Source organism: Colius striatus, chromosome Z (genome assembly GCF_028858725.1).
Source record: "Colius striatus isolate bColStr4 chromosome Z, bColStr4.1.hap1, whole genome shotgun sequence".
NCBI lineage: Eukaryota > Metazoa > Chordata > Aves > Coliiformes > Coliidae > Colius > Colius striatus.
This window is the reverse complement of record NC_084790.1, coordinates 59,719,227-59,745,888: the sequence shown is the minus strand read 5'-3', so window position 1 is coordinate 59,745,888 and position 26,662 is coordinate 59,719,227. Positions and strand designations below refer to the sequence as shown.

At 39.1% G+C, this 26,662-nt stretch overlaps 1 protein-coding gene across 5 annotated transcripts in view; it reads right to left on the bottom strand.

The window, feature by feature from the left end:
* The window catches only part of ADAMTSL1 (ADAMTS like 1), a 418,285-nt gene that overhangs the window by 110,542 nt on the left and 281,081 nt on the right, over nucleotides 1-26,662 (bottom strand). For all 5 annotated transcript variants that reach the window (XM_062017375.1, XM_062017376.1, XM_062017378.1 and 2 more), the window contains 4 exons: nucleotides 22,132-22,206; nucleotides 17,988-18,145; nucleotides 6,801-6,912; nucleotides 6,074-6,212 (listed from right to left, as the gene is read on the bottom strand). In XM_062017375.1, coding sequence (XP_061873359.1) covers nucleotides 6,074-6,212; nucleotides 6,801-6,912; nucleotides 17,988-18,145; nucleotides 22,132-22,206 — 484 coding nt within the window. The remainder of the gene's footprint in view (nucleotides 1-6,073; nucleotides 6,213-6,800; nucleotides 6,913-17,987; nucleotides 18,146-22,131; nucleotides 22,207-26,662) is intronic.

Genomic DNA, 26,662 nt, shown 5'->3' with positions numbered 1-26,662 from the left:
TTACTCCTGAGATACAGATATGATTGTCTTATAACATTATACTCAGTGCGGAAGTTCAAGGACTACCATGTATTTTTTATTTAGATATATTTTTATATGGTTTTAGTACTTTATAGATTGCTAAAAGTCAGTGCTTTGTACCTAATAATTTTAAAATGTTAAAAACAAATCTCTTTATAGGGCTTGAAATGTATCAATTACAAGCAGCAAAAGCACTTTCTTCCTGTACTCTGTAGGATTCTAAAAATCCTGTCCCTTTTGTTATTGTTTGATATTTTATGGTGGTTGGGATGAGCAGTGTTGGATACAAAGATGGAAATTTGTCATTAATTTCCACTACTAAACTGAATACTCAGTGAAAATCTCAGTGACAGTCATACTACTTAGTGTGATTTTGGTCTTTTATAGGACTTAAACCATATTTCCTCTAACTTCATCTTGGGCAGATAGATATCTATATTTGATGCTCATAGAAGCAGTACAAGAACTACTTTCCCACCTTACAATTTGTTACGAGATATATCCTGGCAGTTCCTTTCTGCCTTTCAATCTGTCTTTCTTCATTATCAATAACATGGCTTGCCTCTTTAGGCATTAGCAGTCCCCACAACTCATTTTTATCTTGCTCTTGAATGCAAATGACCCCTATTTTAATTACCAGAATACTACCACTGCTATCAACTCCTTCTCCATCTACAACTCCTCTATGTGGAGTTATATGTACTGCCATTTCTACAGCACCATATTTCCAGCTCAGCTTTCCTGAAAACTTAAGTGGGGTTTCCTTTCCTGCTCCTCTAGTTGTTTTTGGCCTCCTCAGCCTCTCCTCCCTCTATTTTTTTTCACGCATAATATATCACTTCAGGTCATTTGTCCAGCAGCCTTGGTAAGTCTTCAATAATTTCTGAACTATTTAAAACTCACTTTCCATAAATATACAGTTGGAATGACAGGTGCTTGTTGACTGGGCTTTCTTGTTTGCAGGTAGCGTACTTTTTGCTAGTAGGAGTCTTAATTTTCCAATATATTTAACTTAAGTGTGCTGGTGGAAAAGGTTTGTTTGCCCTTCTGCTTTGAGATTTCATTTTCCTCTGGGATGGCTATCTCTCACTGTCTTTAAGATCATTCATATGCATGTTGACTGTGGACATTCAGATCATACCCAGCAATCAGAGACAACCAAGGTTAAGATATCACTGCAAGGCAGAAAATCTTTATCAACCTTGCTGTAACAAATGAAGAACTTGGGTAACTATGGGATATTTTATGTGAAAGAGTTTAAGTCTATCATAGGTTGGGGTCAAGGGCAATAACAATAAAACAGTTGTGTCTCAGATCACTCCAATCAATGCAGATCTATACCTGCTACTGTGTAAATAGGAAAGTGCAGCCCATGTTTTTGGGAACATACCAATAGTTCAGTTTTGTTCCTCTTGCAGAAAGAATGTACTGAAAATAGAGGAGTAAAAACCATTTTCAAATTTGTTAAAAATCACTTTTTGGAGGAACGATTTTGAATTATGAAAGAAATGCTATCTTCATCTTACAGTACCTTTGAATTGTCTTTAGTAAGTGTTTAGCACATACAATCATCATAGAATCATAGAATGGTAGGGTTGGAAGGGAACTTTAGAGATCATCTAGTCCAACCCCCTTGCAAAAGCAGTTCCACCTACATCAGGTCACATAGGAACATGTCCAGGCAGGTCTTGAAGACCTCCAAGGAAGGAGACTCCACAATCCGTCTGGGCAGCCTGTGCCACTGCTCCATCACCTGTACTGGGGCATGGGGTTGTTCCTTCCCAGATGCAGGACTCTGCACTTGTCCTTGTTGAACCTCATGAGGTTCCTCTCTGCCCAACTCTCAGCCCAGTCAAGGTCCCGCTGAATGTCAGCACAGCCTTCTGGAGAATCAGCCAGTGCTCCCACTTTGGTGTCATAAGCGAACTTGCTGAGAGTACACTATGTCCCCTCATCCACGTCGTTGATGAAGATGTTGAAACCTTTACAGGCTGGAGGTCAAACTGCTGAAGAGCAGCTCTGCAGAGAAAGACCTGCCAGACTTGATTGATAATAAAATAAACACGAGCCAGTAATATGCCCTCATGGCCAAGAAGGCCAATGGCATCCTGGGATGCATCAAGAAGAGTGTGGCCACCAGGTCAGGGGAGGTTCTTCTCCCTCTCTACTCTGCCCTGGTGAGGCCTCATCTGGAGTCCTGTGTCCAGTTCTGGGCTCCTCAGCTGAAGAGGGACAGGGGACTGCTGGAGAGAGCCCAGCATAGGGCCACCAAGATAATCAGGGGTATGGAACATCTTTCATACGAGGAAAGGCTGCGGGAACTGGGGCTGTTTAGTCTGGAGAAGAGGAGATTGAGCGGAGATCTTATTAACATTTATAAATGTCTAAAGGGTGAATGTCAGGAGGTTGGGACATCCCTCTTTTCTATGGTAGATAGTAACAGGACAAGGGGTAATGGGATGAAGCTAGAACACAAAAAGTTCCACTTAAACATAAGAAAAAACATAAGAAAAAACTATTTCACCGTGAGAGTGACGGAGCCCTGGCACAGGCTGCCCAGGGAGGGTTGTGGAGTCTCCTTCCTTGGAGATCTTCAAGACCCGCCTGGACATGTTCCTATGAGATCTGATCTAGGTAACCCTGCTTCTGCAGGGGGGTTGGACTAGATGATCTCTAAAGGTCCATTCCAATCTCTACCATTCTATGATTCTATGATTTTATGAAATTATGTTAAAATTATGTTAAGTCAAATGTAAACAGATTTTTCTCAAAGCACAAAAAAAATAATCCATTTACCTCTCTTTAAAGAATACCAGACAGAAGGACACTGATAATAGCCAAAAAGCCTCCCGTAAACCTTTCAGTCTGATGTTGTAGACAGTGAAAAGATTTGCAATTTTAATGCTGAGTTTTGTCACATAAAAGGGTAGTAGACTAGTCACTATTTATGTCAGTAGACATTATATTTTGCCAGTGAAGACTGTTGTAACACCTTAATGCACTGTAAACAAATAGATCTTTTCTTTCTACGATTGGAGACAAGTTCTAAAGAGGGTCAATAAGAGAGGCTGGGCAGGTCATTGATGGCATGTAGAGAAGAAAAGGGACTTAGTTTTATGACATGTCATCTATCCCACAATCACTAATTATTGATTTTACTTAGATGGATGGGCAACCTTTACTTAACCCTGAAAAGGAACATGTGAAAAATCTGTATGTTTCAAACATTGCCTCCCCTCTGAGTATGTGAGAAGCTGAATTTGCAGATGGGCAAGTTGATTCATTTTTCAACTTTCCTTCTTTGTAAGCTACTTTTGCTATTCTTGATGCCAGCAATACTGCTAATTACTGTGCTATAAGAAGTATAATAAAATAAAACATTTCGATCCACTAAGCCTAAAGAGGCAACTAATTGCAGGCCTACACGATGGTATTAATTTAAACTGTTCTTTCAGCTGGCCCTTTGCTGAAAATGTAATGTAAGCTCTTCTACAGTAATCCCTGTTAGTTCTTTTATTCAACACCACTGTGCTGGTTCCATGATTATTTTCTGTGGCATTCATTGACACACCATAAGAAAAGTCAGCAAACACTAATCTGCTATGCCTCACTGGAAGTGAATTTGCAAGGAAAAATTAACATCTTCATTTTATACAGACAGAGCATAGTGGTTCAGAGAGCAAGTACACTGCTGAGCCAAGATGCCTTCCTTGCTCAAGCTCCTGACCCTGTTGTTCTGCGTCACCTACCCTCTTCCTGACCATAAGAAAGCATCAGGATTCCATAAGTTACCACTGATTTTCTCTGGTTTTATGTCTCAGTTGTTGATCCTTGAATTCTTTGCAAAGGCACTTCTGAAAATAATGACTTGCAATCTGGCATTCTATAATGATGTTTCCAGAAAGCCAATTCCTCTCTGTTACTGCCTGTACCCTGGGATGCATAGCTGTGCTTTTAAATGACTCTCACTCCCCTCAGGGTCTTTATATCAACAACTTGGCCTTTTTATGTCTTATATAAAACAAAAATTGCTTCATGACATCGACTCAGCTGTTATTTTTATTCTCTTTCTTTCCTCCTGTGTACCATGCAGTCGTCTGTCTTAACATTTGAGAATGCATCATTTAGAATGATTGGGAAAAGTATGGAAAATATCCATAGTACAAATTCCAGAAGCAAATTACATATTTTGCTCAGAACTGTGTTTGTAAAAAATAACAGCTTAGGCTTTAAACAAAAACAAAAGCAGCAACATAAAATAAATTTCTCATTGGTACTCTGAGAGGTGAATCTAAAATACAGGTTCCATACTGATTCACACTTTTCAGCAGTCCTTTTTCTGGGACATTTCTGAGTCTCTTGCCTGCTTATACTTGGCCTCTACTGACATCTGCCTCAAACAATTTGTAGAAACAGTTTTTAATTTGAGAAAATCACTGAGGAAAAAATTTTAACTATATTACTTTATTATAGTAAGGTTTCTAGTAGTAACTGTTAATATATATAATTAACCTGGGAAATGAAATATGAGATTTTTTGTGGAAAGTATTAGGACAAGAGAAGACATACTGAATTTGACAGAATATTGTTAAAGGAAAAATGAGCCTGTTGCATTGTAGCAAAGCAATGTCTAAGTTGAAAAATTACTGCCAAGTACATGCTCAACAGGAAATGCTTTTCACAAAGACTTAGTGAAGCTGTGTGCTTATTATCCTAATACATCATAATGATATACACAAACACACAACACAGATGAGATAACATCGTATTTTGAGATTCGATATTTCCACTTTTTAATTCTGGGAGATTTTCTCTTAAAATTTAAAACTGTATGAGAACATTTCTGGCTTCTTATTTACAAACAGAATAACTATAAAAAAATCTGTTTACTGGAATAAAAGAATACAAACTGCCTTACCCTCTGGGAAAGTTTGTCTTCAGTGACAAAGAATCCCAAGTCTTAACACCACTTGTGAAAAGTCAATAACGGAAATCTTCTAGAAGAGGTAAAAACTATCTTGGGCTTTGAGTGATTTGCTCTGCTCTGACAATGCCTAGCTAGGCTAAAGCTAGTATACCTGCTTTGGGAAGCAATCATCCTCAGTCAGGTAAATATATAGTCCTACAGTTCCCTCAAACATTCTCCTCCTGGCTAAGACATCTTGTTTTCTATAGCAACCTCCAGCAATCTGAAGAGCTATAGCAACTTTATAGGTGACACTCAAGCACAGTTTAACAAATTTGTCACAAAACTAGTCTAGAGGGAAAGGAACAGGTAAATAAATGGCTTCAGGTCATCCTTGCATGTATGTCTGCTGGGCTGCACTTAGCCACCTTTTAGGAAAACCTAAGAGTAGAGGACCACTGAGACCTACTAAAACCCACTAAGAACCTACTAAGAGGACCAAAAGGTTTAGATTACACAAATACTTGAAGCTTATGAGTGGCTGCAGACAGACTCCTACTGAAGTTCTCACTTTTTGTGTTTTGCTTCCTTTTCTTACACAGGGGAAATTTGTCTCTGTGATCTTACTATTTTTACTATTAATCTTCTGAGGCAGAATGCTTGTCAGAGGAGCAGAGAGGAGTCTTTTGTGTGGGGTCAAGGAGTATTGATAATTAGAACAAATTCAAGCATTACAATATTACCAGCTGCCATGACTGCAAGTAAGCTTTTTATTAAGGAGAAAATGTTAAAAACCTTAAAGATAATGCCCCTGACTGTGATAACAACCATTTTCCAATGATACTGTTACTCCAAGAGAACCTCTTCCATCTCACATTTAAGTGACACCTGTTGATCATGAAACAATATCACAGACTATTTGTTTTGTCACACTTTAGAATGTTTAATGAGGTAAAACACAATCTAAGGGGAAGAAAGAACCATTTCAAATCAGTCTTTGCAATGCAGAGGTGCTCAACAGAGGTGTTTTCCTGCACAGTACAACCTCAATGTGAGAAAGGAGTTTAATTGCATATATTAAATGACACAGCAACAGAATATTTTCCTACTTTCGAGACCAAACTCTTAAAATTAAAGCTGACTGACCTTGCAGGACAAGGATCCAGATTACACTCTTGAAGTTTTGGTTTTGGCTTGATATTTTCAGGATAATAGTGACAGTATTGATCTGCTACTACTCGGTTGCTTCTCAGATCAAAACACTCTGCAGATGTCAGTTGATAACCTGCAATACACAGTGGAAGGAATAATATCTTATACGATATTCTTCCTGTTGCTCTCTAAAGTGCATTGAAGTTTTGTTTTGGTAAAAAAATGAACAAGAAATATCAGTGCTTTTACACATTACAGCTGTTGCTTTACAGATCAGACTAAAAATAACTTAAATCACGTGTAGCAGGAAACAAAAGATAACCAGTATGGCCAAATAAAAATTCAGAAGCCTGAAGCAAAAAACAAAAAACCCCAAAGGCTGAGGTTCCTTGGTGAGGATAAAGCTGCTGGTAGAGACAGGGGCAAATGGAAGTATCTTGTGATTCCAAAGTGAGCTCAAATCCCATCAGCCCTTCTGTTTGAGTGCTGTAGCATTAAATGCAGTCATGTGGTTCTCAAAGTGTACTTTATTTACAGAGCCTGGTGCGATGCTAAGAAAATCTACAGCCTACTACCACTGTTGTTGTATTTCTCTCTTGATTTTGGATATAACTATTTTCCTTTTCAGATTCTGCCCATTTTAAAGGTCCAAATCTCAGTGCAGCAGTTGAGACAGAACTTCTATGGAGACTGTTTCTGAAATACAGTGGTAATTCATTACCTCCTCCACAGGAAGCTGAACAAGGAAAAAAATCAGTTTCCTTCCATTGGTGAATGATAGGCTGATAGAAGATAAACTGAATTGAACTCTCAGCAGCACCAGCATAGCGGATCTGAAAAAGATAAAATGACACAGAGTGAACTTGACATAAACACCAGGAAGAAGCATTCTGTCACATGCATCTTGCAGTTTTGAGACATCTTGAAGCTACATGGAATGCTGGAAGTAGTTTGCAATAGGAAGTGCATAAAATATAGCATAAATTCCTGGTGAAATCTTGGCCACAAAATACAGTCAAATGAACTTCTGAGCATAATCAGTAGCATTTCTGAACATTCCGAGACTGTACTCTGAAATCATGAAGGTATGATTGGTGCTTCTGAATAAGTTTTTGAGGAGAGAGCATATAAACTCATATTTATTCTATCAGAAAATCACCTACCACTACCTGCTGTCCCTGAAACTCTGCCATCGATTTTAGATGTTTAATATTTCCCAAACAACATCTGAGATCGTGTATACTATACTAGATGGTTCAGAGTAAAAAATGAAAGGTTATTCCATGAAAAATACAGAAGTATGAGAATCCTAATGCAAGATATTTTTGTTTCTGAGGTGAGATCTCTTTTTCATTCTTTTTTGTGGTACTGTCATTATTATTAGGCCATCCTTCCACTTGATTTATTTTGTCTGAAATAAGGCTCCTTTAAGTCATAGGCCTGGACTCTTGGCTGCAGCTAAGGGCACGTTCAGAAAACAGTCTTTAGAGCCTACAAGCACTTTCAGCATTTAAGCTACCTAAGGCTTACTATGCCTTAGGTATTTTGTGTGCTGAATGAATTTCCCAAGTAAACAAGAGTCTGTAGTGCAAGGATTGCAATAAGAAAAGAGACTTTCACACTGCTAAAGCAGTGTCATTTGCATCTGTCCTGGGGAAAAAAAGTCCTTCCTGTTTGATAGCTGTGCTGATTAATACTTCAGAATCTCTGCAGGGCACTCCTTGTTCTACCTCTAAGCCTTCACAAGACAAGATGGCAAAGGAAGAACAACAATACTGCTACTAAAAGCCTCTCTTAGCTGATTATTTGTCCCAGGGCATAACATATGTCTGTTCCTTGGGCATCTCTGCATCATCTGCCATGATGTTATTGCAGGACAGAAAACTGCCAAATCTGAACCAGAAAAGGTAAATTCTTCTCTGAGTCAGTATTCCTGCTCTCTGGAGCAATCCTCCCTTTACTGTTCAGACAGCTGCCTTCTTTTTCTTTCCTGTATTTTGAACAAGTTGCCCTGTTCTGGTTACATCATTTTTCAATCTGCCTTTTGTCTCTTTCCAAACACCAAGAGACACTGTTAAAGAGAAGACTGTGAAACAGAAGCAAAAATATGACAAATTAAACTGAACAGTGTAATCTTGCTTGTTTGTTTTGTTTTCCTGTGCAGATGGACAGAAGCATGATTACAAATCAATGTCTATCCTGTAGAGAAGGAGGAAGGCTAAAACACTGCAGGATATGTTGATGGCTGTAAGAGATCTGGTTCAGTGACACTAAGGCTGCCCTTTTCTAATTAAACAGTGATGTAAATTTGCAACAGCAAAAAACCACCCCCCAACCTGTAGTAATACAGCTTCTTCAGCAAATGGAAGGCCTTTTTCACAGATCAATATCATTTGAGTCTGTGTGTCAGAAGTAGGATATCTAATTCCTTGTGTGGGGATGGTGTATTAATCACTTCAGAAGGGTCTTTCTGGACTAACGAAAGCCTCATGCACTCCTGGGAAAAATGTTCTGTTGTGCTGAAAGCCATTCAGGGAGGTCTCTGACCTGAATATGTGGGAAAAGCATTCACTGGGGAGAATGCTGCTCTTACTCTTTGTGTTTTAAGAATCATCAGTGATTCTTAAACTCAGGAGATCTGCTCAGCAGTACTATCTTCAGTGAATCATGAAGAGCAGACCAAGAGCTCACACAGAGTCTGCTAAAAAAGGAAAGGGAGGAAAAAGAAGTCATATTAGGAAAACAAAATCAGGAAGAGAGAAGAGCTCTCTGCAGACTGTTCCTTCATGTCTGCAGAATTATCTCTTTTGACACAGAGAAAAGACAGATGTACATCTTTTTCAGTCTAACATGGAAGTCACTCATACAGCCATAGTAACAACATAAGTTGGAAAGAATGAGCTACAATGAGCTACAGCTATGAGTTAAAATGGTACAAAGCAAGCGTATAAAAGAAGCAGACACAGTACTGTTTATTTTTTTAAGGAGCACTGTAAGCAGAAGAGGATCAATATAGAGTGATTTCACACAGCAAAAATGTCTTTTTTATTTTGTTTGACAGTTTCTTAAAACTAAGATCTTGATCTAGGAGAAAACATAACTGGCTGCTTGAACCTTGCAAAACACAAAGTGAGACTTGATACATAATGCTATAAGAAATGTCCTAGTTTTGCTGCACAAGGCCAACTTCCATACATTGGAATGCCCAGATCTGGAAAATGGTGACATTTTTGACCTTTGCAGTATCACCCTACTAGCTATGAGAAATGCCAGAGCTTTCAAAAGAAATGGCTGGTTCTTGAGAATTATAGAATATTGGAATGGCAGGGGATGGAAGGGACCTCTAGAGATTATTCACTCCAATTCCCCTGCTAAAGCAGCTTTACCTTGACCAGGCTACACAGGAATGCATCCAGGCAGGTTTTGTAAACCTTCAGAAAAGGAGACTCCACATCCACCCTGGGCAGCCTGTGCCAGGGCTCCCTCTCCCTCACATGGTAATGTATATGTTCCAGATTATGTCTGCTAGTCCTTGTCTTGTCACTGGAGACAACAGGAAAAGTGCCACTCCATCCTCCTGACATACACCTTTTCAATACTTGTGTTAATGAGATCCATCCTCGTCTTTCGAGACTAAAAACCTCCAGTTCCCACAGCCTTTCCTCGTAAGAAAAGAGTTCTAGTCTCCTGATCATCTTGGTGGCCCTGCACTGGACTCTCTCCAGAAGTTCCCTGTCTCTCCCAGAACTGGACACAGGACTCCAGATGAGGCCTCACCAGGGCAGAGTAGAGAGGGAGAGAAGAACCTCCCTTGACCTGCTGCCCACACTCTTCTTGATGCATCCCAGGATGCCATTGGCCTTCTTGGCCACAAGGGCACACTGCTGGTTCATGTTCAGTTTATTATCAGTCAGGACTCCCAGGTCTCTCTCTGCAGAGCTGCTCTTCAGCAGTTCAACCCTCGGCCTATACTGGTGCATGAGGTTGTTCCTTCCCAGATGCAGGACTCTGCACTTGTCCTTATTGAACCTCAGGAGATTCCTCTCTGCTCAACTCTCAAGCTGGTCGAGATCCTGCTGAATGGCAGCACAGCCTTCTGTGGAATCAGCCAGTCCTCCCAGTTTGGTGCCATCGGGTCATTGATGAAAGTGTTGAACAAGAGTGGCCCCAGCACCAGTCCCTGCGGAACCTCACTGGCCACAGGCCTCCAGCTTGATTTTGTGCCATTGATCACCACCCTCTGGGTTCTGTTATTCAGCCAGTTGTCAATCCACCTCACCCACCACTCAGCCAACCCACACTGCCCAAGCTTTCCTATGAGGATATAATAGGTGACGGCATCAAAAGCCTGCTGAAGTCAAGGTAGATGACATCCACTGCTCTCCCCTCATCTAGCCAGTGAGTCACACCATCATAGAAGGCCATCAGGTTGATTAAGCAGGATTTCCCATTGATGCATCCTTGTTGACTCTCCCTGATTACCTTCTCTTCCTTCATGTGTTTAGAGATGGCATCTAGGATGAGTTGTTCCATCATCTTTCCAGGGGTGGAGATGACATTGACAGGCCTGTAGTTTCCTGGATCTTCCGTCTTGTTTTTTTGTTAAAACTGGAATGATATTGGCTTTCTTCCCGTTCTCAGACACCTTGTGCTCCACAATCACGGAAAAATGATGGACAGAGATTTAGCAATAACATCAGCCATTTCCCTCAGCACGTGTGGGTGCATCCCATTAGGACCCATGGATTTATGGGTGTCCAATTTGCCTAATCCTCATCCACCAAGGGATGATCTTCCATTCTCCAGACTTTCTATTGTCCAGGGACTAGGCTTCCCTAGGACTGGCCTTGGCTGTAAAGGCTGAAGCAGAGAAGGCATTCAGTAGCTCTGCCTTCTCTGCATCCTCCGTCACGCAGCAGGTTCACATTCTCTCTTATTTTCCTTTTGCTGCTGATGTACTTGAAGAAGCCCTGCTTGTTTTCCTTTACTTTTCTGGCTAGGTTTAATTCCAAGGGGGCTTTAACCTTCCTGGTTTCATCCCTATGTGCTCTGGAAACATTGCTATATTCTTCCTAAGTGACCAGGTCCTTTTTCTACTTTCCATTGACTTCTTTCTTCTCCTTGAGTTGCTTCAGTAGTTTTTTGTTCATCCATGAAGGTAATCTTTAGTTACAGAATGTTTAGTTAGTCCTCTAACTGTGAATTTTACATCCTTAGGTCACTGAATCAGGGAAAAAGTGGTTTCAAATGAATGTTTTCAAATAAAATCCTATCTATTAATAGCAGACAGCAGAAGTACTCAGATCTTGCAGAGCATTCATCATTGCATTGGCACTATTGCTCATCCTTAACTTCCTTTAGGTTTCAGGGGAGTCTGTATTACTCCAAATATCAGAGCAGCCCTAATCACTGTGTAAGACCCAAAAGGATGTGACCAATCTTATAAAGAGTTGGTTAAAATTAAGAGTCCGCAGACGATCCACCAAAGATTAACTGTCTAGCCTGCAGTCGCTAGCAGCAGAGAAATATTTATCTCTTGTACAAAGACCTTGGGAAAAAAAAAAAATCATTGCTTGTACCTTGCTTTTAAAAATTTAGTTGTAAATGACTGTCTGGGATCATGTAATAGAGGCACATGTTGTTGCTTACGTGAAGTTGGGGCTGATAAAATGCCTTACTGATTTTGGGGATCTCCACAGAAAACTGAATAAAAACGATTGACCTCATAATTCAAATATGAAAGAAATGTAATAATTTTGAATCCTTATGATCTATCCTGTGAGCAAGAGAGTGCAATATCTGAATTTATCTTTGTATTGTGTTCTTTTTCCTATAATCCCTAAATGTGATTAGTTCACATAAAAACAAACAAACAAACAAGCCAAGTCCCCCAAAGCTCAGTCCTTTCATGCTTCATTTTGACAGCCTATGTCTGCATTGCTTGCGTTCTATGAAGAATATATGGCCCAGCCTACAAAAGCGCACTAATTTTACTTATCTGGTTGTGAAATTTAATCAGCAGTTTATAACCAGCAGTGATAACCAAGCAATTATCAATGTTAATGATAGGGTTAAACCATGACAAGTGTATTCAATCAGATGTTTTTATTTTCTGATATTGCATTTGTGGAGGAAGAGGAAAGACACCATTTTTTGTGTGTGTGTGTTCCAGATTGTAGACAGGAAGAGGGAATTATTATTACATACTATCTTTTGTTTTACATGAGATATATGAGGATCTAGCTTGGTGCCACCCTGTTTATTGAAAAAGTTCTAATGGATTTTTTCACGTTATTACAAATGCTTTTGGAAAGTGCCAAACCATAAACAATTTGGTTTCATTTACTAAGAAGTTCAATGTTGACATCTTCTAAGTAACACAGAAACTGAGGATGAGGGTGTGGAAACCTATCCTCCTTTGGCATGGGTAATTTAATGCTTTTCATGTTAGTAAAAGCAGTGCTTTTTGTATGATGCCTCCCCTTTTCTACTTAGAGTGCTTTAATATTCCTGAATGTATGCAGAGATAGTTTATATTGAAAAAGAATGAGGATGTGCAAGAGATTTGTGCTGACCATAATACCATAATCTGTTCATGAAGCAGAGATCAGTGCCAGACGTTGGTCATGGGAAAATAATTTTACAAGCTCATTTAAAGTAACACAAAAAGTACAAGAAATGTAAATCATGAGACATGCTGAAGGTTTTCAAGCATACTGTCTAATGTGGGACTATACCATAGCTCCTCCAAACTTAATTTCCTTGGAATGCTGAAGGGAGGTCTGCCTTTGAGCTCCTGGGAACACATCTACTAGTCACTTCTGCATTCATGTCCCTTTATTCTGATAGTCCTGTGTTGAATCAACTTGCCTTTGGGGTTGTTTTTATATGGAATCCATCTCTGTCACTTGCTTCTTAGTTCAGCCTTTAAATCAGCCAGAGAAATCACCATGAAATTATATTATCACCAATTTACACACTTTACAAAGCAGCTCTAAATTGAGCTTGCTCATCATGCCCCAATCACAGATTAAGCTGTGTTCCTTTAGGTGATTAGGATGACTGTTAAAAAGCCTTTAGACTAAATCTCTCATAAACCCAAAGCAGAAACCTAGAAGGTTCAAATCTTTTCTCAAATTCCATTATTCTCCGCAAAAGAAGTACAATAATGAAAAACAATGCAATTGGTTAGGGTAGCTGGCAGCAATGGAAACTTGTAACACCTACAACAGCTATGATAATCTATGTAGAATCTGTAACTAAGTGCAACAAAAGCAGAAGCTTCTCAAATGAGAAGACCAATGTTATTTCACAGATCTGAGGGGAACTCCAAATGCAACAAAACCTCTGCTCCTGTCTTCTGTGGATACCACTCACAACACCTCACTCACTCCTGCACATAACACCTCATAACACACCACTCCACCTATGGAAAGATCATTTCGCCACCAACAACATGCTTCAGACATCTGCACAAATCCAATCCTAATCTAAATACCTCTATCAGCCTCCAGACAAATGTTTATCCACTCCAATCCTATACATCTCCATTGCAAAGCTGTTGATCCACGCCAGTCCTAGGAACAAACCTTCATCTTACCATGAGGGACTGAAAACCAACATAAGCCCAATCTAGGATAGGTCAAGGCCAACAGTGGTTTCTCCTCCAAATCAAACCCAAGCCTGGAAAACACCCTTTACTAGACTCTGTTTTAAACCCCATGGACTTTGCTATCACCCAAGCTAAGCAAAAACTGCAGCCTGTAAAACAAACCCCAACAAGCTATGCTTTGCCAACCCTTCCCTGGCAATTGCTGCTTGCTGTTTCAGTAAGTCTACAACTCAATGTGGTTCATCTACGCAGTGCTGATTGCTTTAAACAGTCAACCAGTGATAGTGGTTTGCATTATATTATCAGCTGTAGACCACATCAGATAGAAGTGATACAGTCTGTGTGACATGTCACATGTGTATGTGACACTAAATGGTAGCCCTAAATTTCTCTGTTTTGTGTATTAAATGGACAGTATCAACAGAGGAGACTTTTTAGCACAGACAGGTGAATATGTGACCTTGGCAACACAGCAGATCAGTGGCAGCTCTGCCAATAAAGGCCAAGTCCACCTAAGTGACATTACTGCTCTGTTCTCCAGATCCTAGTATCAATCAGAAAGATTTCACGGTGAATCTGACCTCCATTTCACCAGGTTTTTATCAAATATAACACTTTCTTATTTTAGGAAAACTGGCATTTTTATTCATGTGAATCAGAATTTTCCATTAAAAACGTCAAAACGAGAATCCTCAGAATTTAGGAAGAGAATTCAAATGTGAAAATCTCCAGTTCTTCTCCTATTTTGTGATTTTTTTTTTTAAGATACCTGTTTTACTGAACTATTTTTACCATTTACATATCTTGTCAAAAGACTGTCAAGAGTTTAGCACACCACTGATTACTATAAAGTCAAGAAATCTAGCAGTTATACAATTCAGCTCCTACAGGAACAGCATGAGGTTTCCTCTTGCAATTTTAAAACACTCCACGTCATCAATAAGAAACTTAAATGTCAACTCCCACATTGAGTTTCTACTTCTGAATTATATCCAGGTGTGTAACTTGACCCCTCTGAATAAGAGCATTCAGAGTCAACTGAAAAGGACTATACGGTCACTCCAGAGACAACAATCCTAAAACTAGAGTTCTTCTGTATCTACAAATTCATTTAGATCTATTTGCATAAAAACTTCCTTATCCCTGGAAAGTAAGTCTTGACACCCAAAGAGATCTCACATTGTAAGGAAAAGTTGCTAATACCACAGAGAAGACTTTTGCCTGATTTTTAAAATAAAATTACTTTACCTTCACAAAATGAAGACAAAATAGTCATGGCCATAGTAAGCATGGAAAGCATTGCCAAGACTGACATAACTGAGAGAGGTATGCTTATATTTTGGTACTCATATATTACCCTTGTTTATATGTACATCCACATCCAATAAATTCTAGCAAATGAAGTATCCAGAAGCTAAATAGTTTTGTTATATAAATAACTAAATAGTGTAGAATAATACACTATTTATTAATAGTGTTTATTAAAAAACTAACTATAACTCAAATGCAAGGAATTTTTTAAGTGCCTGATCCTAATGGTAACCTTAGAAAATATTCTACAGCTATAACAGGGGGTTTTGTGCTTTTTCCCATGTCCTCTTAGACTCATAGAATGGTAGGGTTGGAAGGGACTTTTAGAGCTCATCTAGTCCAATCCCCCTGCAGAAACAGGGTCACCTAGATCAGGTTGCATAGGAACACGTCCAGGTGGGTCTTGAATACCTCCAAGGAAGGAGACTCCACAACCCCTCTGGGCAGCCTGTTCCACTGCTCCATCACCCTAGTGAAATAGTTTTTTCTTATGTTTAAGTGGAACTTTTTGTGTTCCAGCTTCATCCCATTACCCTCTTGACACCCACCCTCTAGATATTTATAAATATCTACACTGGGACACACTGATCCTGGGCTTGGAGGAAGTGGTGCTTGAAGATTGACCAGCTCTCATTGGCACTTCTGTCTTCTAGAATCATATCCCATGAGATCCGTCCAAGTAGATCTTTGAAGAGGCCAAAGTCGGTTCGCCTGAAACCAAGGGTCACGGTCCTGCTTTGTGTTCTGCCCCTTCCACACAGGATCTTGAACTCTACCATCTCATGGTCACTGCAGCCGAGGTTGCCTCCAACCTTCACATCCCCAACCAGGCTCTCCTTATTTGTCAGTACCAGGCCCAGCAGCACACCCCTCCTTGTTGGTTCCTTGATCACCTGCGACATGAGGTTGTCATCAACAATCTGTAGGAACCTCCTGGACTGCGTGTGCTTGGCTGTGTGGCTGTCCCAGTAAATATCAGTGTGGTTGAAGTCCCCCATGAGGACCAGGGACTGTGATCATGAGGCAGCTCTCAGTTGTTGGTAGAAGGCCTCATCCACATCCTCCTCCTGATCAGGTGGCCTGTAGCAAACTCCTACAACAATATCACCTGCCTTGCCCTGCCCATTAATTTTACCCATAAGCACTCTACCTGCTCCTCATCCCCACCCAGGCACAGTTCAGTACACATTAATTGCTCTGTCACGTGGAGAGCAACTCCACTTCCACACCTTGTCAGTCTGTCTTTCCTGAACAATACATAACCCTCCATGGCTGTGCTCCAGCCATGGCAGCTGTCCCACCACGTCTCTGTGACCGCAATGAGGTCGTAGCCCCGCATCCGCACCCACATCTCCAGTTCCTCCTGCTTATTCCCCAGGCTGCGTGCATTGGTGTAGAGGCAGCGCAGGGGCTTACTCAAACACACAGGTTTCCCTGGGCAGGTGCAGGGGGTTCCTCTCTTAAGACAATGGTTAGGTCAATAAAATAAAACTTGCTGAGGCATGCAACTTTGACTTTCAAAAGGTGCAAAGACATAGCAGAACTATAAAAACAGTTTCATCTCAACTCAGTAGTGTCTGTTCTGTCCATGCCTAGCCATCTTATACATGCATATTGGCTCAACAGTCATCATACAAGTAGGTTACTGCCCTTGATTTAACCAGATTCTGACCTTGCTTGGATAGAGAGAGAAATGCAAGGACCAAGGGATAAGGGTATTTTCCCTATCATAAAAAAATTACAGTGGAAATACCAGGAATACAGCCCAATTCTCCTGTTACTGTTTCAGGTCCCTTGGTCTACATGACCAGCTGTCCCCACAGATATGTTCTAACTAGGCTGCCTGAAATCCATAGGCAGCACAAACAATGTAAAGTGAGCAGAAGTGTTTGCATCACACTGATGTTCATCATCTGTTTATCATCTGTAAGTACAGTAACAGTGTTTTAGACATTTTGAATTGACCAGCATCTGTTTTAATAAGGCATTTAATAAGGCATAAGAGAAAGGAATGCATTCTTCAGGTCAGGCTTCTCCTTGTGACCCAGACTTGATAATTTCAGTTTTCTTTTTGTGTTGATAATATATCAAGATAGGTAGGGGATAGTCTACAGGGCTTTGATGCTTCCTGAGCTAAATCATTCTACACCAGCCCAGCTTAACCCAATCCAATCACGTATCATATTTTCTAGTTCACTGTTCAAACTTCTAGCTGCCATCAGCTTCATGTTAAAACAAATGTCATCTACTTCTGGGCCCCATGGTGAAAAATTTATGTAGCCCTGGACATGAGACAGGTTTTAGAGTTTTGCAGCTGAAAACCTTCAAGTTCCTTGGACCTACTGGAAAAGGATTTATTTTATTGTAATTCCCAAATGTTCATTTTTGTATGTATGTTTTCCCACAGAATGTGTGCATTGCTTCCAGCAATGTGTTTTATATTACCTGAAAGAATAGAAATGTTCTAATGGGAGGAAACAATTTTATTCTTATTTCCAGTGCAACACGAAGCAGAACTTCAAAATGACACCATAACTTCTCAAGTAGTCATCTCATTTATTTTGGAGCTTGGGGACCACATTCCCCATTCTCTTATACTTCTCTGTACAATTATATTAGTGTAATTATAGGCCAAAGATACAGACATTCTTTCTGCTTGTGCTTGGTTTATATGTACCTCTACAGCACTTATAGAAAACAATCTGCCATTTCTAGTAATGTGTTCATCTTTTCTTTTCAAGGCACACATTGAGTATGCTTTTCTTGTTATAAACTCAGTCCCTTTCATGAGGAGTGTCCAATGAGGGTTTAATCAGATACTTATCTACAAAGAATTTCATGTAGGGTTCAAGAGCTGGCATGGAGTAGGATTTGTGGTAAATGTTTACTGGAAAATTAAAGTTTAGGAAAAATGTCTCTCATCTTTCTGACACCTCTTGTCTTACTCTTTGTTCGTCTTAGAGGTCAATAACCAATGATCCTCACCTTGATAGTAAAGTCTGCAGTGAGAGGTCCAGATATTCTTAATATCTCCTTGTCAGGAAACTTCTGAAAGTCGATGCTAGAATTGTCCATGAGGAAAGACCCTGTGGAGCTGAGGCCATTTTCACTCTTCACACCTTGGAGAGTCTTGGTTTCCAAATCTGACAAATACAAACAAATGAACAGGAATCTAGAGCATTATAATTTGAAGTAAGAGTAAGTGACAGCAGAAAAAGAAAATAATCTCCAAGAAGTGACTGTGCAGATCTGCCTCTTATATTAGTGATGATGCAATGTTTTTGTCCTTTTACAGAGTTTATTCACATTCTCATATTTTTTTTCTAACTCCATCTGCTTTTTGACTTTGTTCATCCTTTAGATTTCTAACTCTGCATTCACCTCCTCAGCCACAGGCCACGTTTTTACTCTTTCTCAGATACATTAATCCATTCCCAGTTAGGCATATTAGCTTTAACTCACAGTAAGTCATGCTTCCATGCAGGGCATGAGTCAGACCTTCATCTGTAAGTACTGGCTTTGTCAAGTTACTACTCCCTCTTTCAAGTTCAAAGGTGGGTCACTAACCACATGTTGCTATGGTAGACAACTGACTGAAAGCAAGATGTCCGGAAAAAATGATCAGTATGCAGCAATCCCGCCTCTTCTCCAGAAGTAGTCATACATCCTAGCAAAGTAGGAAGGGAAGGCAAATGCTGAACTCTCCTGAGCCCTCCCTCTCGCTCTCTGCACTTTTATCCTCTAAAAAGCAGGCATTAATAGGGATACTGCTTACTATCAGCTACTCTGATTGTTAAGTCATAATAAATTTATTAAATAATGTATTAAATGGAAACAGACAGAAAGTAGATCTGCTCCATCGCCTAGCTAGCCTTCTTGCCAACTCCAGATTATGCTTTACAGCATGCTCACCAGTAAACTGTTTCTTGTCGTTCTTTCAAAGTGACAATGCAGTTCATCAAGAGGGATTGAAAAGCTGTAACTATTTTGTATGTATTAATGAAATTATGCAAGAAATCTGCTTCCACACAGAACCAGCTAAAGCAAAATCTGAATGAGATAGGGATATAGAATTAATCTGTGATGCAATAACTTCTTCAGACAGTAAATGTTTTTATGAACATGTATGAAGTTGTTAATTGCAGTAATTAGACTACTTTTCAGGGTGGCTCATGGGAACTAATTCATAAGGGAAGTTGCTAAGACATACATTAAGAATTTGCTCTTTGAATTCTTCTAATGAATTCTTCAGTTTTCAGAGAGAGTAGTTTCTTCCTTTGTCATGCATTCAGACATATATTTCTTTCTGGAGAAGGCTGCATGCATCAGCAATAAAGCTGGTTTTAAGACTTGTTTATGTATAATCACTTTCCTATTGACTTCTACCAAAAACAAAGTTCATAGGGAAAAATACTTCCTTCTCCCCAACTGATTGTAGCTCATACATATATAAAATCCTTTAATAGATGAACACAAAAAATCATGAAGACATCTGAAATAAGAAAGAGATGTATTTGGATTTTCTTATGTTTACAAAAAATAATTAATCTAAACCTCAATAACTGACTCAGGCAGGCCTTGCTGATTCAAATATTTGTGTCCTGAAATGTGATATGGCGTGAGTGAAGACAGCTTTAGATCAATCTCTCCTGTTAAAAATCTCATTTTTTCTCAAAGCTGTCCTATAGCTCAATTTCACTTAAAAAAAAAAAAAAAGTATGACATTTCTTATCCTTGGAAGAGAACATTTATACTGGGAAAGAAGACAAGAGAGGAAGAAGGAGTGGAAATCATTTACTGGAAAAGTAATAACTACCATAATGCAGCAGCTCAAGAATGCCTGAAAGGTCACTTAAAATTGAAGTACAAGCAGCATGTGAGCTTCTAAGAAAAGCATAATATATTTTTTTCTTAATTTATAACATGTAATTTTCTGGTCTTTATTCACACTCTAAATCTAAAGAACCAGTAAAACGTTATTGCAAGCTCACTGCTTTCTCCACATAAGCAGTGAGCTACAAAATAGGACCAATAAACCATCTCTTATTTTGTTGCTCAGCATAAGTTCTTCGGGTGAAGGAAATCTGGAGAAATACTTGATATTTCACCATCGTGCTGATACTAGTGTTTGTAGTTATACTGACAAGAACAGAGTACTCTAACCCATGCTAAAGGAAAGTCCTGATACCGTTTTGAAAAAAGGGAAGAGGACCTCTACTTATGACACAATATTTTGTGCCTCTGAGAGCTCATACAGTACAGTTTGTGGTTTTTTTCTGACAGTAAATCACATTTATCAACACTTTAATTTTCATTTCCTGCAGATGAAAAATGTACCATCTTGTGAGCATCTAGAGCACTGGAAGGTAAGAGAGATGGATGCAAGGAGCTTCTATTCATTACATGAATAGATTTTCCTTCATCTGTCCCAAAATATTCTCAAATCCTGAGACCCTTCTCCCAGAAAACAAGTATACACAGCTGGTAGGATACAAAGTTACCCATCAGATCAAACAAGGAAGTGTTACAGCTGCCAACTGATAAACTAGTCACACTGAGTGAACTCCTTGGAGCAATATCACTACTAAGAAGCATGATTTGACTTGTGCATGTTGTTTCTGATCTTTAGACTGTGATTCTGGGGGTGTGTGTGCATACGATTGTGTGTGCATCTATTGGAATGAGAGAGACTACTATAAAAGAAACATGTTGAAGTCATGAGCATCTTGATGGCTAAGCTCAGCTGTAGGGAGGCTTATACTTTACTGTCCTCAATATTTCTTCACTCAGTGGAATATATTTTCATAGAATCATAGAATGGTAGGGGTTGGAAGGGACTTTTGGAGATCATTATCGTCCAACTCCCCTGCAGAAGCAGGTTCACCTAGATCAGGTTGCATAGGAACATATACAGGTGGGTCTTGAAGACCTCCAAGGAAGGAGACTCCACAGCCCCTCTGTGCAGCCTGTGCCACTGCTCCATCACTCTCATAATAAAATAGACTTTACTTATGTTTAAGTTGAACTTCTTGTGTTCTAGCTTGATCCCATTACCCCTTGTCCTGTTGTTAGCTACTGTAGAAAAAAGGGATGCCCCAACCTCCTGACACCCACCATTTAGGCATTTATAAATGTTAATAAGATCTCCTCTCAATCTCCTCTTCTCCAGACTAAACAGCTCCAGTTCCCGCAGTCTTTCCTCATATGAAAGGTGTTCCAGTCCCCTGATTATCTTGGTGGCCCTGTGCTGGACTCACTCCAGAAGTTCTCTGTGCTTCTTTAGCTGAGGAGCCCAGAACTAGACACAAGACTCCTGATGAGGCCTCACCAGGGCAGAGGAGAGAGGGAGAAGAACCTCCCTTGACCTGCTGGCCACACTCTTCTTGATGCATCCCAGGATGTCATTTACCTTCTTGGCCACGAGGGCACATTGCTGGCTCATATTTAGCTTATTATCAGTCAGGACTCCTGGGTCTCTCTCTGCAGAGCTGCTCTTCAGCAGTTTGACCCCCAGCCTGTACTGGTGTGTGGGGTTATTCCTGCCCAGATGCAGGACTCTGCACTTGACCTTGTTGAACCTCATGAGGTTCCTCTCTGCCCAACTCTCAAGCTGGTCGAGATTCCGCTGAATGGCAGCACAGCCTTCTGGGGAATCAGCCAGTCCTCCCAGTTTGGTGTCACCAGGGAACTTGCTGAGGGTACACTCATCCAGGTCATTGATGAAGATGTTGAAATTATTAATTTATTAATAATTTAAATTGAAATAATTTAAGTTGAAATAATTTATTTGTCAGAATTATTAATCCATTAATAATTTATTAATGAAATTAAATTTATTAATTTTAAAGTAAAGCACCTGGCAAGAAGTGAGTCAGCCAAAGGATAAGCAAACAGAAATTACTAAAAAATTATGGAGATGCAAAGGATTCTGCAATGTTGGCCAAGCTCTGCTCTGAAAAGAGCTTGTACTGCTGATGTAACTGGGTCCAAAGAGAACTTCTAAGGGTAAGATTCATTCCTGTGTTGAAATCAGCCATCTGAGAGAGGGAAACCAGACCCCACAGTGTAAACAGAGCACTGTGGATTAGCAAGGCTTTCTTAAAAAAAATGTACACTAACTTCTACTTACATAAATGATCAGGTCCTTTCAGCACCAGACGAACTTGCCTGCTTCCATAGGGAATAGCAACCACTGTATCGTCAACTGTGGGAATGCAAAAATGCATGGAGTAAATGAGAAAAGAAATTCCCATCTGTTTTTAAATAAACAGACAAATAGATGCTTACAAATCTGTCAAAAGCTTTTGGACGAAATAAACCTTATGAGTTATGTGAGAACATTAAAAACTCGGGAAAAAACCCCATTGTTAAAAGTGGTAAGAAGCTTCCAATCAGAAGAATCAAAACCTATTGATTTTCTTTATCCTCAAGTCCTTCACAACCATTTCTGGATATCAAGAGTAACTAATAGCTTTCTCTATGGGACTACGTGGACCATGACTCCACCGAAACCTTTTCGAAGTCCTTCAAATTGGTGTTTGTGGTAGAGAACCATATACCTATTCTGATGTTTAACTAGAACATTCCTTCATTTTATGGTCATTCCTTCATTTTATGGCCATTCCTTTACTTTATGCTTTTCCACTTGAAATCTACAGTTTCTCCTTGACCCTGTCCACGCTATGTGATGATCTCCCACTGCCTTTATGCATGCTTTCCCTTTCATACCTTTTTTTTTTTTTTTAGTGACTATATGTGCTACATTTCTGCTTCACTTTCCATGTGACCAACACAAAGTCCCTGGAAAAACAGAAGCCCATTAGACTGTCATGTAAACAGGTCTTGGAGCAGGATTTTGCACCTATGAAAACCTTGGGAGCTTTGCCAACTAGATTTAAATTCAAATGTGAAATAATTTGTAGGTCACATGCTGCTGTAAAAGTTAGTTAGGTCTGCATTTCTAAAGAGTCAGCAACCTCAGTAATGCGCTGAAGGGAGACAGGAAGGAAAGGTGTGGAAAGATGCTAGAAAATGCTCCCAACTCTATGCATTGGTTGTGGAGTGAGTGCACAGATAATGCTGAACTTGACTAATCAGCATGCTTAGGTTCTAATTTGCATTTCTGCCTCTTTCTCCTATAACTAGAAGTTGGGAAAGAAGAAGTATGCATACCTAACAGAATTTTTTTGGGGGAGGTGGTACACATGAGAGGAATGAAGCTCCTTTCACTATTTATTAGAATTGCTCATATCTGTGTCATGTAATGTCAGCTAGTAACAACTATAGCTCTGCTCTCAAAGCAATATTCTCCTTCATCAGGTAAGGCTAACTCAGCCAATAAAAACATATTATCTTTCATCCAAACATATGAGCTGAGGCCTAAAGTTTCTGAGCAAAATCAGGATTCTTAGTTACCAGCAAAATAGTTATTAATGGTGTAAATTTATGTGAAAAAATGATGAAAAGTAACAGAAAGACAGAAAGCTACAAGAAAGATGGAGTTATAAACAACAAATTAATTTAATCCAAATCTATGATATCTTCAAAATATGAACCAGAACACTTTTAAGTTTTAAATTCACTCATGTGTTGCAGGCATTTCTGACACTCTTACATTGAAGAGATTTATGAGATTGAAATATCTGTATTCTTTTAGTCTTTTAAGATCCCAAAAGTGAGGGAACAAATGTAGGTAGTCTGATAAATCTTAAGAGTGTTACAAGACTTGTATGGAGATAAAGCTTGTTCATCTACCCAGAGTCTTCTGAACCTTGTCTTCATTTTCAAAATCTGATTTGATGTGTTTCCTCAACCTATCCAGAAGTTTCAGTATTTCATAAGGCTTCTGTAACACTGGGGCTAAACTCTATTCAACACACACTCTGCTTATACACGTCTTTGATATCATATTAATTAGCAAAGATAGACATCTTTCATTTCTACACAGAATTAAAATTTTCTATTTGAAATGACAAGTACTCAAGACTTACAAATTCATTAAATCTTGATATTCTAATGCTGATTTTACTGGTGCCGTTGGAACCAATATAGCACTCATATTCAAGATACCCTGTACCTTTTATCCATTTTGGGGAACAAAATCGATGAGTATAATGTATTATTTTACTGTATATAGATCACATTTATTGGAATGAGTCTGGCAAAATAATCCCCTCAACTTAAAAAAAAAAAGTCTTTTTACAAGTCTTCTTTAAAGACAATCTCCTGTCATTATTATATTTGACTGACTCTCAGTTATGACTTCTGTGCTACAGAGCTAGCAACTCACTGATATGTCACAGAAGAATCAGTCAGTTTAAAGATCATGCTTTGGTATCATATTCTTAGCACATCTCTTCTGCCTCACGGTACTGATAGGACTATATTTCACCTCATCTTGTCATTGCTCTCCATTCGAAATTCTAGCATACTTTATGTGAAATGCAAAGCTCAGTAGGATTTATGCTTATCACAGTGCTTCCTGCTTTCACAAAAAAGAAGCAGTAGGGACTGAAGGCTAATTTCCTGAGGTTAATAGTGATAAGAAGGAGACACTTCCTGTCAAGAGACATGTTAAAGTAAGCATGGTAATATTTAGCCACAGCTCCTTCCCACAATAACTAAAGAAGCAGATTGAGGAGCAGACATGTGGAGTAGTCTGCAGAAAAGGTACAAAGTGCGTTAATAGGTGATTGATTTCCTCAAGAGAAGATGCATAGGGAGGCAAGGAAAAGTCCCATATAACTGAGAGGACAGTGGCCCAGGGTTGTGAAGAACGTACAAGGATTTAAGCAGAGTTCATATGTCAGGTACATTCATTAGATTCCCATGAGAGATTAATTTTTTCTGTTTTTGAATATTCAGTTTGGGTTTTGTCCAAACAGTCTGTCAGTGTTGATGATGAAAAATGGAGTTTTTTCTATTTCCCTGTAACTGTTGATATTCAATGGAAATCTGGAACTGCATCTACTTTTGACAACCAAATTGAGTAATTACATAAAGATCTATTTTACCTCACCATCATAATTTCTACAATTCTCTTTTAAAAGCAATCTACTCCACTAGTAGATGGCAATACTTTTTTAGAGAAATACTAAATTTGCACAAGACAATTAGCAGAATTCACTCCCCATTTATGGGATCAACTCTCTAACTCCTTGGGGAATGCAAAGAACCCTGTCTATATACAGCTCATCTCCACAGGGAGAGACATATGCACTTTCCTAAGAGAGATATATGTAAAAAAGGAAGACTATCTGCAGACTTCATAAATATGTAGAGGAGAATTCAATGTCACATTGCCTCCTCTCCTGCTATGCTTCTGTTTCTGAGGCCACTGGGAGAGGTATTACTGTCTTCACAAATACTGAGGAAGCTATTCCCACAGCAAGTGTTAAGCATTTAAAAGCTCTATGAATTTCTTTCTAGTACTATCCTTCACTTGTGATATAAGCAGCGTGGAGAAGGGAATTGGATATGAGCACCAAGAGAAAATTAATTTAATGTAATGAGCTCAAGGCTGTGCCTGACACAGTTTTGGAATATAAACAAAGAAACACTGGGACAGTGCTGGAATAAAGTCACTGTCCAATTTCCCCAGCACAGTCATCAAAATTGAATGCTATGTTCTGTTAGGCAAAAAATCCTAAGAACTCCTCTGCTGGTATCTGGTCACTGCTGCATATGCCTTTTCTGGTTTTTATTATGTTGCATAGCAGTTTGGCTCATATAGGCTTTTAATGTATTATTCATACCACAGACAAAATAGACATAATTCATGAGAAACAAGGAAGAGATAACTTGGAATTAAGCTATTGACTAGCCTAACAATGTAGTCATTCCATTACAAAAATCAGGATCTGAATCCAGATATGCCTATGTAGGTAAGTTTACACTGACAAATAAGCAAGATGCTGACACAGAGTCAAAATGACTGATATTTAAATAGCATTGAGGAGGAAATAAACACAACTTAGATTTTTGAAAGCTTTTAAACATTTAAAATTTTCACAGTATGTACATAAATTATTTGGAAGAAAATCTCAAAAATAATTCATATTAATTCACATTTTGGAGGAGATCCATAAATGCTACTCTACAATTGTAAAAACTGAATTTAAAGGAGCACTTCTGATAGATCCAAAATTTATACCGTGTTGCATAACATGATATATATTTATAGCAGGGGAGAAAACCTGTATAAACCACATGGTTTATACAGAGCACACACAAAATCTGATTATCTGCTTCATTTCCTCAAAGCAATTATTTGTATGCAAATATGTCTGAATAATCAATTTTCTAACACTTTTTCCACATTTGTCTCCCTCTAAGACTATGGTCTCTTCCATATGCCCTTCTATCTATGCAACATCCTTTAAGTTAAATTAGCAAATCATTGGCAGTAGGGACTTGGTTTTATTAAGATTTTAGTACTGTGCATAATATATCAGTGCCTTTATCCTCAGTAGGAAAAAGAGATGCACCTTTTTACCACAAAGCAACTGGAAAATGATGAATTATTCCTACAGGGAAAGACATTTGCCAAAAAAGTTAACAAATACTAGAATGTCTCAAACAACCTGGAGATTTCTGAATCTGTTCATGCACATTTCAGAAACAGTAACAATAAGGTAAATTCTGTTCCTAAATCTTTGTGA